Source organism: Artibeus jamaicensis, unplaced genomic scaffold (genome assembly GCF_021234435.1).
Source record: "Artibeus jamaicensis isolate MK-2021 breed Jamaican fruit bat unplaced genomic scaffold, CSHL_Jam_final contig_518, whole genome shotgun sequence".
Classification (NCBI taxonomy): Eukaryota; Metazoa; Chordata; class Mammalia; order Chiroptera; family Phyllostomidae; genus Artibeus; species Artibeus jamaicensis.
This window is the reverse complement of record NW_026521870.1, coordinates 1,577,235-1,592,055: the sequence shown is the minus strand read 5'-3', so window position 1 is coordinate 1,592,055 and position 14,821 is coordinate 1,577,235. Positions and strand designations below refer to the sequence as shown.

The 14,821-nt window shown below is 36.5% G+C and overlaps 1 protein-coding gene across 6 annotated transcripts in view; it reads right to left on the bottom strand.

The window, feature by feature from the left end:
* Window positions 1-7: 7 nt before the first annotated feature.
* Window positions 8-14,821, bottom strand: part of NAPEPLD (N-acyl phosphatidylethanolamine phospholipase D) — a 54,538-nt gene continuing 39,724 nt past the window's right edge. For all 6 annotated transcript variants that reach the window (XM_037167705.2, XM_053668916.1, XM_037167702.2 and 3 more), the window contains 2 exons: window positions 11,058-11,172; window positions 8-3,248 (listed from right to left, as the gene is read on the bottom strand). In XM_037167705.2, the coding sequence (XP_037023600.2) occupies window positions 3,120-3,248; window positions 11,058-11,172 (244 nt within the window). In that variant the 3' untranslated portion in view covers window positions 8-3,119. The remainder of the gene's footprint in view (window positions 3,249-11,057; window positions 11,173-14,821) is intronic.

Sequence of the window (14,821 nt, the reverse complement as noted above, 5' to 3'; positions counted from 1 at the left end):
TTCTCTTGATAGTACTTTATTTTCATCCATATTTTACTTGACTAAAATTACAATATATGAAAATTTCTCAACTATTATAATAGAATTTTTGTTCTATAAGCTAATAACAACTTATTGATATATTTGAATTCAGCCAGATTTTAATAATATTCAAGTTCATAACCAACAACATGCCTAGTATTAATCAAAATGCAAGCAGAAGCTTTCCTAGTCATGTATTTAAGGCAAAGCTTTAAGAGTAATTTAAATTTCCTTTGTAAATACAGGGACTTCCACAGGAGGTTACAGGTCCTCAGACAGGAAAATGTGTATTCTCAACAGTTATCCTGATACAGAAATCAAACTTGGAAAAAATATTTTTACAATAGAAAAGGGGTTCAATATTGAAATGAAAACATGTAAATTCCTAATTGGCTACAGCAATAATGTACTGATGATGGCTAAGAATAATACTTTTGTCAGTTGCACAAACATAACTGTTAATTCCGTGAAAGATACATTTCCTTACAATAATTTTTTAAACCTGCCTCCTTATTTAATGAAAATATGTAGTAAGAATGCACACGTTAAAAACCAGGCTTTGGTTTCTGTGCTTTAGCAGCATTGGGTTCTAAAATTGTCACTTTCTGTATTACTAGTTTGAATAAATAATCATGTATCCTGGAGATCAGAGAATTAAAGCTGAAATGTCAAAATGCTAGAGAAAAAGGGAGGGGTCAGAAAGAATTGCATGATGAAAATGCATAACCAGTCTATCTCTGTAGGTCATTGGCACATCTTGGCTTTTATTAGGTGGAATTTCTCATATTCGGTGGTTCTATCTTCTTGGGCAAAGAGGATTATCAATGTTCCTCAGTTTCCAAAGGAAAAAGGGAAACCTATTAAATCTCACATGTTGGTGTGATGCCGGATAATCAAAGAGGAAAATGAAATTGACTTGGAGGATAAGAGATTAAAAGGTATTATGAAGTACGTAAGACTGAATGAATGCAGAGGATGGATTTGTCTTATTTTTCCACTTTTGTCATTTTGCACATAAATTCTTCCAAATACAGATAAGTGAAAACTACAATGGGAAGAATCACTCAACACAGAGAGATTCTACAAGGAGAGACAAAGTTCAGTGTACTTCATAGTGATAAAACATCAAAGTAGAAAGAACGTGAACGGTAATTAAAAATGAAAGCTTGTGAGGTGGCATAGAAAAATGAGACAGGCCCAGTTAAGTGGAACTAGAACATAAAGTGCTTAGAGACCAGCAATCAGATGGTACGTATGTGTGAATACAAAAACAATGGTAAGGCCATTCACCACTGTTCAGAAGAAATAATCAAGATGTACTGGGCTTGCTTATAGAACAGAGGTAAAAGATGAATTTTCAGTTCAGTGTTCAAGAGCAAGGAAGGTGATCACAAGAACATTAGCTAGTATTAGGGCAACATGCCCCAAAGCGAATCCACCATAAAACTAACACCCTGATTCCCATCTGCTGGCTACTCTGAAGTAAAAAAGTTCTGAGTTTTCCTGAAGTTCTGTTTTATCTTATGGGGAGACTTTTTGTGCTTTAGTGACCCCAAATCATATATATTCACATACATTATATATACAAACATTGCATACACATTACCCCTTGACTGACTTGCATCTTGGTAGATGGAAATGCTAAATTGTGATTAAGATCATTTAATTTGTTTTGGCTCTCCAAATTTTAAAATGAGTGAGATAAAGTTCTTAGTCCTCAGTTTTTAGTGCCCTGATACATATACTTACATCCGCAACAGGAACAGTACATCACCAAGCGAATTAGCCTATTTTCCAAATCTACCTCTGTCTTCCTAGATTCCAGGTCTACCTGTCTGTACTAGGTAGTGATATCTTAAGAAATCATTTTATCCCTTATATTTTCAAAGTGTTTTTTTAATTTAAATCACTTTGTTATTTATTCACATTTTTTTGGAGGTAGGTTAAAATTCTCCTCTTATTGCACATGAGGAAACTGAGGCACAGTGATCATAGGTGACCTGTGTTGGGGTACACAGAAAAATCCATGGTGGAGTTAAGTGGCTAGCATGTATCATGCATATGTATATGTGCTGCATGCAGCACTTGCTGGGTAGCATTTGTTATAAAACCCCCTATTTTGACTATTTGTTATGAAAAAAGTTCATTTCACTGAGACTATGGACTAGAAAGAATGTATCCAAATGTATCTAATGAGCTGTCTTCACTGAGGATGGTTCAGAGTAATTAACTACAGAGCCCTTACAGGACTAAAGCTCAGGTCACTCGCCTGCACTCACTCGCTATCATCATTAGTATTCCACGCTGGCTTGATAAAAGTGGAATTGCGCTTAGGGGGTTATTTAATATAAAAATATATCTGAAGCAATGTAAAGTGTAAAATATAAGTTTTATTGATATATTTGGAGTTAGAGCTAAGAAATCAGAAAAAACTGAGTGGAAAGAATAAAATTTAATTTAAACTGCATGGTATATTAACACTTAAGGTCTATGTTTATCTTTGTAAGATATTATTTCCTTGCAGCTATATTGTGCTTAGCAATCTGACATTTAGATTAAAAACAGAAACTTTTATAGAACTTAGCCCAACCTCCTCTGTGTTTTTATGCTTAAAAAATAAATAGCATTTAATATTTGGCATGAAAACTAATCTTAAAAGAGCAAGTGCCATAAGCATGTGGGAATTAATTTTATCACTACTCTGATGCGAATGTTTATGTGAGCAGTCTTCTGGAATAATGTAGGTATGTAGACAAGCTTGACTAAACTTGTAGAAGGCTTTTAAGAATAGAACTGAAATAGGCATTTAAAATTAGTTTTTCATAACCTCAGAAATTCTACCACTCAAATATAATGCTTTAGTTTAAAAAAAATCCCATTTATTGCTTACACATTGAGACAAGATTTAAAATCAGTCTTAGCCCATTCGTTATTTAAATGACCCATAACTGAACTCTTTGTTCATATGAATTGGCAATTGTAGTAAAGTTATTACAGAAACTTGCAGAAGTTTCCAAATGTAAAAATCATAATCATGAATATCTTAGTCTTTTTATACTTATATCAAATATATGTCATTACAAGCTCCTGTGCTCTATTTATTTTAAGTTTTCATCATCACTATTTAGGTATCTTGATTCTCCGTGCTTCAAGACAAAAAAATCTTCTGTCGTAAGTCCACATCTTTCTAGAGCCTCATTCAGTCTCACTGGAGGCTCTAAGTAATGCTGGCAAAGGGCAGAGAAAGAAAAAAAAATGGACAAAGATTAACCATCCGGGTATTTCAGGGATACTTCAAATAAGTCAAACTAAAATAATATATGCTCAGTTAAAATAATGCCCTTTCTTTTCATTGAAGTATTAGCATATGAGTTAATCACATTTTCTAATACAATGGAATCATTAACTGTTAAGTCAATAGAAACATTCTTACCAATCTACCCAAATAACATATATGTCAAATTTGGTGCCAATCATAGAGCAAACATCATTAGATTGCATGGAATCTGATAACTACTTCACTACATGAAATTTCAATCTAAATGGAACCAATGCCTAAGATAGTAGCAGAGAATGAAACGTGACCAGTATTTTTTAATATTGAAACTTACATTATATGTGTGTTGTGTGCAAAGCAAATGCTAGAGAAATATTTTTGGCTAGAGAAGGGCTGTTATCCTCAAATCCCTGGCCACATATTGATACTACAGTCTACAGAGTGGGAGAGGGACAGGGGTAAGACAGGTGGAGTGTCCCTAGTCCCCTTGGTCTCCTCACCTTTTCAAAGCTTAAAGAAGATAGCACATTGTCGCAGGATGTTTTAACCTATCAACTATTTTTTTCAAATAAACTGAAACCACTTAAAACGGTGTTATTCTAACTACCGATTTAAAAGATATAAAAAGAAATCATCTCACCAGTTATTTCCCTCTTGGCCTAAATCTTTACATTGTATAATTGCTATTTTTTCCCTTTACTTCAAATGGGTTTTCCCAATTTCCATTTTAAAAGCTGTATAATGTGGAAGTAGAAAGCAGGAATAAAAATCAAAAAGTTAGATTAGAGACCTGGGGTAAGTCTGCCTTCACCCTTAATGCAACAAGCACCTTTTGAGCACCACAGAGTAGCCGGGCCAGGGAACAAAACAGAGACCCTTGCCTTCCTGGCGCTTACAGTCTACCAGAGACAAATACGTGAATAAATAACAAAATAGTATCAGAATGGTAGATGAGTTCTGGGGACGAAATGTGGGTAAGTGTGGGAGGAGGAAATAAAGCAGCCGAAGAAGTTCTCTTTGAGGAGCAGCAGAGGGCAGTGGAGTAGAATTTATCTCACACCACCTCACGGAATCAAGCTGAAAATAAAAATTAAAGGGGAACGTCCACCCACACTGAGGACTACCTGAAAAGGAGATATTTAACCAAGGACGGGCAGAAACCACCTCAAGACCAGCATTAAGGGCAGGGACGCAAAAGGGGCTGGCACCCCTTTCACAGGCAGCAGGCCGAGGCTGCCACACAGCTGGGCAGCTTCCCCCAGACAGCAGTGAAGCCCGGACCGCTGACTGGGCCCCAAGCACAGAGGGCCAGGGCTGGGATCGTCCACCCACGCAGCATCCAGCAGCGAGAGGCTGCGGGCTTTGTGCCCACTGGAGAAAGACAAAGCCCACTGGGGACAGCCACCTTTTTTCTGTTCCTTATTCTCAGTGTTTCTCTTCCCTCCATCCTCTCATAATTATTTTTCTTTTCTTTGGTCTTAATTGTATTCTTATTTTTCTTATATTCTGTTTTTTTCTACTTTTATTATTCTTTACTCTTGTTGATTTTGCTGTTGTTGGATGGGTATTTTTTTTGTTTGTTTTCCTTGTGTGGGTTTTGTTTTCTGTGCTGTATTTCTTTGGTCTGTCAGCACAGGTAAGAGAACATTCAGCATGTGCTGGGGGTTGGAGTCAGCCAGCCAGCCACAGAGGAGAACCCACCAGTGAATGGGCCAACAACGGTCAAGACCAAATACAACAGGAGAGCCCACATAAACTGCACAAGGGCATTCCTAGAGCACCCAGCTCAGGAGATCAAGGAGACTGCACCACTGAGTCCCACGGGATTCCTACCACACACCGCCACCCGCCGAAGACAGGAAGTCAAACCAAATCTATCTAATGTGTAGAAACAAAAAGAGTCAGTTAAAATGGGGCACAAATAAACAACCTCAAATGAAAGAAAAGGAGGAATCCCCAGAAAAAGAGCTAATTGAAACCAAGGCAAATAATTTACCAGACACAGAGTTCAAAGTAATGGTTATAAGGATATCCAAGGAACTTAGTAAGAACTACATCAACGTGAAAAAGGACACAGAAACCTCAAATAAGAACCTGCTGGAAACGAAGAATGCAGTATCAGAAATGAAGAGTACACTGTGAGGAATGGAAAACAGACTAGAGAAAACAGGATCAAGTCAGCAGTTTGGAAGCAATCTGACAAAACAGACTTCAAAACACAGGCCATAAAAAGATAATGTCACTAAATAGTACAAAAGAGGATGTAAACCTTATAGATGCCTAAGATTTTCTTTATCTTAGAAAATCATGGTGGACTTAAAGAAAGAGATTGACAGCAATATAGTTGTAGTAGGTAGGGGGTTGTGGGGGGTTTTAACACCCCATTGTCACCACTGGACAGCTCTTCCAGACAAAAAAATCAAAAAGGAAACCGGGACCTTAAGTGACACACTATATCAAATGGATTTAATGGATATTTACAAAACATCCTAAAGGATCAGAATGCACATTCTTTTCAAGTACATATGGATTATTCTCAAAGATAGACCACATGGTTGGACACAAGAGAAGTCTTAAATTCAAGAAAACTGAAATCATATCAAGCATTTTCTCAGATCACAATGACATGAAACTAGAAATCAACCTCAGTAAAAATATTCAAAATCATTCAAATACCTGGAGACTAAATAGCATGTTATTAAGAAATGAATGGATCATCAATGAGATCAAGAAAGAAATCAAAAAGTAACTAGAAACAAAGGAAAATGAACATACAACCCATAACCTATGGGACTCAGTGAAAACAGTCCTGAGAGGGAATTTATAGCATCCCAGGCCTACCTCAAGCAGACAGATCTCAAATAAACAATCTTAACCCTACAACGCTTAAAAGAACTAAAAAAAAAAAAAAAAAAGGCCAAAGGGAATAGAAGGAAGGAAATAAGATCAGAAGAGAAATAAATGACATAGAGCTTAAAAAAATTCAAAAGCTTAATGAATCCAGGAGCTGTTTTTTTGAGAAGATAAAATTAATGAACCTTTAACCAGACTCATCAAGAAAAAAAGAGAGGAACCAAATGAAATCAGAATTGAAGGCGGAGAAATACCAGATATCACAGAAATACAAAGGATTGTGAAAAAAATACTATGAACAACTATATGCCAAGAAGTTGGACAACCTGGGCAAGATGGATAAATTTCTGGAATAATACAATCTCCCAAGACCAAATCAGGAAGAAACAGGACACCTGACTAGACCAACAACAATGAATGAAATTGAAGTAATAATCATAAAACACCCAAGAAGCAAAAGTTATGAACCAAACAGTTTCACAGGTGAATTTTACCACTCAAAGAAGAACACCTGTCCTTCTCAAACTATTTCCAAAAATCCAAGAGAAGGCTTCCAAGCTGTTTTTACAAGGCCAGTATTATTCTAATGCCAAAACCAGGTAAAGACACAACAAAGAAAACTAGGTCAATATCCCTGATGAACATTGAGGCTAAAATCCTCGACAAAATACCACCAGCAAACCATATCCAGCAATATACTAAAAAGATCATTTACCATGATTAAGTGGGATTTGTCTCTGAGATGGAAGGTTGGTAAAACATTCACAAATCAACAAATGTGACACCATATCACATAAACGAAATGAAAGATAAAAACCGTATAATCATATCAATAGATGCAGAAAAAGCATTTGCTAAAATCCAGCACTATTTATGATAAAAACTCTCAGCAAAGTGGGAACAGAGGGAACACACTTGAACATAATAAAGGCCATATACGAAAAACCTACAGCCAACTTCATACTCAGTGGACAAAACTAAAAGCATTTCCTCAAAGATCAGGATAAGGAAAGGATGTCCACTTTCACCACTTTTACTCAACATAGGACCATAGTACTTGAAAGTCCTAGCCACAGTGCTGAGACAAGAAGAAATAAAAGGCATCCAAATTGGAGAGGATGAAGTAAAGCTCTCATTATTTGCAGACAACATAATATTGTACGTAGAAGCCCTACAGGCTCCACCAAAAAACTACTAGACCTGATAAATGAATTTAGCAAAGTAGTAGGGTACAAAATCAATACTCAGGAACCACTGTCATTTCTGTATACCAATAATGAACTTTCAGAAAGAGAAACTAAGAAAACAATTCCATGTACTATTGTAAAAAGAAGAAATGAGGTATCTAGGAATAAATTTAACCGAGGAGGTAAAGGAAGATCTGTATTTGGAAAACTATAGGACACTGATGCTAGAAACTGAGGATAATACAAATAATGAAAGAATATACCATGTTCATAGATTGGAAGAATTAACATCAATAGGCTTTGTAGGCAAGTGTGAGATCTGTGGCTTTGACTCTTGAGCATTATGGGAAACTACTAGGTAGTTCTGGCAGAGAAGTGTCATGATCAGACTCAAGGTATAAAGGTCACTGTCCTCTGCAGTGTCGAGAACAAACTGTAGGGCAGTGTGATAGCAATGATGGTGGTGAGAAGTGGTCATGTTTGATTATAATCTGAAGGTTGAGCTGACTGCATGTGGGGAAAAACTGGATGGAGGATATGAGAGAAAGGCAAGTCGAGATTTTGGAAGAAGGGATTTGTCATTTACTAAGAGAAACAAATTTGAGGGAAAATTGGGAAGTTTGGTTTTCGACTGAGGTTTTGGTACCAATGTTAAGGCAGTTGGAAATATAAATGTGGATTATAGTAGGGGGAAGACCTGAGCTACAGGTGTAATGGATAGATGGTATTTAAAGCCATAAGACAGATAAAATCCCCCAGGGAGTAACCAGCTAGAGAGGAGGTCCATGTACTGAGTCCTATGGCACTCACTATTTAGAGGGAGTGTAAATAAGGAACTAGCAGAGACTAAGAAGCAACAGCTAGTGATGTACTAGAAAAACCAGGAAAGTTTTCTGAGGCTTAAAATGCACAGGTTTTCTTTTCTACCCCACCCCCTTAACTTCTAGGTTTATGGCTGTGTTAGGAGGGTCAGGGATACCTTTCTGCTGAGTGTTGAATAACTTAGGTTTTAAGTTTACATTGGTTACCCACAATTCCTACAGGTAATCACTTATTAATGCAGTAGTTGCCAACAGGAAACTACTTTTAGTCTTTTTATGCATATAGGAGATTGGTAATATATCACCAATAAACTATAATTTTAAGTCATAACCTAGATCAAGAAATGCCCTTGCAAAATTTTAATTTGAGATTTCAAAATAATGAAATTCTTTCCCACTAAAAAACAATTTGTTTGATTAAATTATTTCCCCCATGCACTACAAGTCTTAGCCAACAATACACTTACATGATCACCCTACACTAATAATTTTTTGATAAGCTATAATTTTGGTTATAAGCTGTAGTGTGGTTTTTGATACTAAAATATGAGAGTTTCTTCATAGGTCAATTCTTGGCTGTTTTAACCATCTAGAAAATAGAGGAGAAGGCAAGAAAGCCTTCTGAGTGACGGAAAGCTGTATATCATAGCACAAGCAAGGGAGATAAAAATACCCCATAGCCCTAGGAACAAACAACCATGTATAAAGCAAGACAGCAGATTAGAGGTAAGTAGGAGTTAAGTAGTGGAAGCAGAAGCTCCCAGCCTCAAGACAATAAGAGACAGGCAACCATCAAAGGGATATGCTTTGTGACCCACTGTAACAGAAGACAGTCAAAATAAAGATACTGGTCATCTGAAAAGTTAACATGTTTCAGAATGCCTAAAATTCATTTCCCCCCAAATTGAGTTGTTTTAATACACTGTCTAGGAAATTCACTCATCATTTCCTAGATAAATTAGATGCTGCTATATGTATAATTTCCAACTGTTGCTGAGGTAAGGATGTGCTTAATCTGTTTACATTATAGTAAGCAGCTGGTATAATTACTTACATGCAAATCATTTTAAAGTGCTTACAAATCAGGAAAAACATCCTCCCTGAAAATTGCATCTACTTTATAATTGAACAAACTTGTGATTATAAGGTTTCTACAACTCATGTCAAAATATGAACAAATTCCAAATTGCTAATACTAAATGAGTTTTTATCATATTTCATTAAGAAAAAAAATGGAAGTTAAGTTTTTAACAGGAATAATTCTTGAAGGCTGAATAACACAATAACTCTTGAGGACTGGGGTTTTCTATTCTCTCCTCATCTTCCCCATCTCAGTAAAGAGCATAACTGTCTCCCAGTCACTAAAAGTGAAAATCTAGGCATCATCCTAGATTCCTCTCCTTTATACAGGTTTAATGAAATATTTCATCTAAGTCATGGTATATATTACATATGGAATATGTATATACACACACACATCTATCTATATATGGAACACACATATTTGATAGAATAGGAAATGCCACTAAATATAGTGGTATATAAATGGAAATGAGTATCAAACTTCCCCCTTCTCCAAATAGACACGTATTCTCATTCATCCTCCCCACTCCTGTGTTCATTCATTCCATTCCAGCTCCCAACAGTGTGGCTTAGGGTTGCTGCATCATGATATGGCAATTTTGACTGAAGGGAGTAGAGAGTGGGCACACAGTGTATTAGGTAATTTTGGAACAAGCTGTAACCTAGGGAAAGGGCCAGCCAGAACAGAAAGAGTGCTTAAAACAGCATGAAAATGGGGTTCCTGCCCTGGGATGTGGAAGATGCAACATGAAACAAAGTAAAAGCCAACCATCCATTTCTAAATTTTGCTTAGGACAGGCTCTGGATGCAGGAAAGAAGAGAAGGCTCTCTTCTGTCCTCCTTGATCCCAGAACTGTCTAGTAACAGAGTTCTAGGGTTTTGCTACCTTAAAAAAAAAAAAGAAAAAAATCACCTCTTCTGTATTAGTCTAGGAGTAAAAGTACCATTTATCCCCAAACCTGGCACATAGCAGACGTTAAATCAATGTTTATTAGATGAGTAACATTTCTAAAAAGTCCCGAGCTGTCCAGCTTTACTTCCTCCATTGCCCTCCATAGGACACCCACACTCTAGCAGAACAGAATTCCTCAATTATTCCCCGTGCTTGCTGCATTTAGTCCTATACTCTGCCTTTTCCTCCTCTTGAAATGCCTTCTCACAGCCAAGTTCAAATGTCGGCTCTCTAGGAAGTGTCCCTGATCCTTCCAATCAGTAACACCCTGACTCTGAGACCACTTAGCCCTTTAGACACCTGTTTTAGAGATATTATGTACATGTCTTACAGGTTATGCTAGAACAAAAGGCTCCCTGAGAGAGAAGACACGATTGTTCATTTTTCTGTTTCCCAAGATCACACACATTTTTGGTTAGAGCAGGGATGTCAAACTCATTTTCACCAGGGGCTACATCAGCCTCACAGTTGCCTTCAAAGCGCCAAATGTAATTCCAACTCCTTAACAGCTAAGGAATAGTTCAATTTATACAGTCCTAAAATTATTTCAGCCCCTTGAAGGCAACCATGAGGCTGATGTGACCCCTGGTGAAAATGAGCTTTGATACCCCTTTGCTAGAGAAACACATGCATCATTAACTATAGAAATAAGCCAAAAGAACAGCATGCAATGAGGGTTTTTTTCCCACACTATAAATATTGTTTTACTAATTCACGATTTACCACTTCATGGGATGACTATGAATCAAATGGGTTCTGATTCCAGTTTGATCCCTGAACACACTGCTGGGTATAGTGATGTCTGAGTCCATCACAGGTCAAAAACAGAACCAGTTAGTTACTTTTATCACACTCAAACTCACCTCATTTGCTAAGGCAAAAGTTCCCCAGTGAATGGCCACAGATTTCTTTGTTCGAACGTCAATGTGAATTCTTACAGCTTCTTCTGGGTCTACATGCTGGTATTTCATAAACCACCTGATGAAACACCGCAACTTATTAATTCAAACCTTTGAAATATATTGGGTTGGCCAAAAAGTTCATTTAGTTTTTTCCATACGATGGCTGTAATAGTGCTTCATTGTCTTTAACTTCATTCAAAACAATTTTGTTAGACAAAATTGTGACAGCTGTCCTATCAGTGTGCATTTTTAAAAAACTGATCAAAACTAGTGAATTTTATGCATCCATTTTAATATTGAAGATGGAAGAAAATAGACATTTTCAGCATATTATGCTTTATTATTTCCAGAAAGGTAAAAATGCAACTGAAGCACAAAAAAAGGTTTCTGCAGTGTATGGAAAAGATGCTGTCACTGACCAAAGGTGTTGGACGTGGTTTACGGAATTTCTTGGCACTACCGACATTCTGGCCCAATACCTCTTTGCTGTGGGGCTGTCTGATGCAGTGGAGGATGCCTCGCAGCCCCCGGCCTCTCTACCCACTAGAAGCCAATAGCGGATGACAGCCAACATATTCAAAATATCCAACTCAATACAGTTATTGGTGAAAATGAAAAATGTATCTTTTATTTTACAAAAGAAACTAAATGGACATTTTGGCCAACCCATTGTAATAACTGCTTCATCTAATCAACTTTTTAAGATTATGCACAGGAATAAATCATAGTAGGCAAAACCACCCCTCTTGAGCCTACTTTTCTTCTAGAAAAATTTAAGCAAAAATATTTCATGTACCAACTTGTATATAATAGATAAGTCACAAGCAAAACTCCCCTTTAAACAGTAAGATTTTGTGTTATGTGTATTTTGATTTTACTGATGATTTACCATATTTTGCTGTGTGTAATGAGCACTTATTTGCCCAAATTTTTTAGGAAAAAATAAAGGTGTGCATTATACATGAGTAGTACTAATTCCATATCTATATAAATGTTTTTAATTCTTTTATTTATGCTTATGTGTTAAAAGTGTAACTCTTGAAAGCAATAACAATATCTGTATGCAAAATAATACCCTGGAATATGATGATCAGTTTTCTTTCTAAACATAAATAAGCAATTGAATTAAAATTAAAATGAAAGATTTTTTTCACTGAAAGTTTGGGCCAAAAATGTAGGTGCTTATTATACACAGCAAAAACAAGTATTCTGAAGATATGTCTTACTGTTACTTTAAAAAGCTGGTATTTTACACTTCTAGCATGGATCAAAGCAATGGGTAAAGAATTAGAAACTAAAACTCCAAAGGAAAAGAACCAGAATAACATGCTGAAACAAATTCTTTTAAAACTTGCTAAAGCAAAAAGGCAACAAAAGTTAGTGTATAATATTTACAGATCAGGAGCAAAAATATCCAATACTATTCAAAAATTTTATTTAAATAGCATACAACTGAACAGTGAGGTGTTTGGTTGGGCGAGAAGAGGCAGTTCATGAGGGGGACTAATTAGAGCGTAGAAACACTGAAAGGCTGCCTAATGCCTTGGAAAGAACAGAGACACTTTCAGGAATACTAATTCTCATACAAAGAATTGAATACTAATTGAAGAAAGAAATACTAATTCTCATACAAAGAGAAAGTGTACTATCTACAAGCAAGTCCTTTGCTTTCCTAGCTATCAGTTTTGTTTTGTTTTAGATTTTATTTATTTACACTTAGAGAGATGAGGAGGGAGGGGGAAAGAAAGAGAGAAACATCAATTGGTTGCCTCTCACACACTCTCAACTGGGGACCTGGCCCACAACCCAGGCATGTGCCCTGACTGGGACTCAAACCAACGACCTTTCAGTTCGCAGGCCAGCACTCAATCCACTGAGCCACACCAGCCAGGGCTCCCAACGAAGAGAAAAACATTGTCTTTGTATTGTTTATATCCCAGGTCTGCTACTGCCAACTACTGCTGCAGTCAAGACTAATGGATATAGACTCAGCACAGGTGCTCCTGCACCTTATAGAACACATCATGGAAAAGCTCCTCAATCTGTAACAGCTACAGGATTGTTATTTACAGCAGGTGTTAGTTACCAAGCCCTGCAGGAGCCTATAAACAGAACCACTGTGTTCTGGGCAGCAGATGAGAGAGACACTGTTCTCCATAGCTCCTGACACAGAATGCAGTTTATTGTTTCTGTTTACTTTTTAAAAAACCCTCATTGCAAATCAAAGGGGTAGACATACTCCTTTCTACCCTCAGGTGTATCTGAAATAACTAAAATTTTTACTGTGGTGTAAAATTAAACTAAAGACTTATAACTGACTTGGACAGAATAATTCCCAAAGTAGGGATGACATTCCTATTATTGAAAGTCACTTCTGGTATAATCATCTCAAAATAGTAGAGTTATTTCTAAAACTGTTAATACTAAGCAGAAATTACACAAAGAGGCTACTACAATTGAAATCTCTTAGTGCAAATAATGTCCTCCCCATCCTTTTATCATCTTAACAGGACAGCTGCAATACAAGCAGAAGGGGAAACTGCATAAGTGAATTTGTGTAGTTTGATGTACTACACATTACATCATCACATATATATGAAAAGTTTTTATTTTGCTACATATAAAAACTTAACTTTTGTAATTACAACGAGATATTCTAATATATTAGAAATATACTGAATAAAGATCAACACCATATGAAACTGATTTATGAATATCTTCATGTTTTGAGAGGTTCCATTAGAATTCAAAATTAAAATTAAGTGGATAAGTGAAATTCAAGCACTATTATTTATAATAATATTTTAAAATAAGGTTAAAATACCCAGCCCTTTAAAGAAACTAGAAAAAAATAAATGAGAGAAATAAGCATTAATAAAGGCAGTGAAGAAATGGTTTAGTGAACCTATAAAGTTAATTCAGTAAGTAAAACAGGGCACATGCTTGGTTTGTGGGCCTGGTCCCCAGTTAGGGCACATGGGAGAGGCAACCAATCGATGTTTCTCTCTCTTTCTCCCTACTCCCCCTCTCTCTAAATAAATAAATTAAATCTTTAATAATAATTAGTAAAACAAAATCAGATGGAAAGCAATGATCAGATTTATTCAAATCATATTAGCATTCTTCTGCTTGCAGGATTGCCTAAATAAAATGTCATCGTACAAACAATTCCGTATGTATCTATCCATGCATGCACTTCAAAAAATAAAAGTTTATTTCTTTATTTTTTATTTATTTAAAATCCTCACCCAAGGATACGTTTTTGATTTTAGAAAGAGAGAGACAGAGACAAACATCTATGTGAGAAACATCGGTCAGCTGCCTCCTGTGCATGCCCCAAGGATCAAATCCACAATATGGGCAGGTGCCCTGACCAGGGATGAAACCTGGAATCTTTTGGTGTGTGGGACCACACTACAACCAACTGAGACACCTAGCCAGGGCAAGACATTTTTTAAATGAACTCTTACAATGCAACAATGCCATTACCAGATTAAAATCAGTGATGACTGAAATAAGACCATCGTGAGAGGCTACAGGCCATTCCCTATTCCTGGCTTTCTTCTGGTCTACACAAGAATTCTACAACAAGGTGCATTCCAGTCGTGGAGCAAAAAGTGGTGACAGAAGGAGAGAATCCTCCATGTGAAAGGAGGAACAAGAGTTAGGTTTGATACTGGCTGACCAGTTAACTTGAGTCAAAATGGTATGTGAACTTGTGGGCT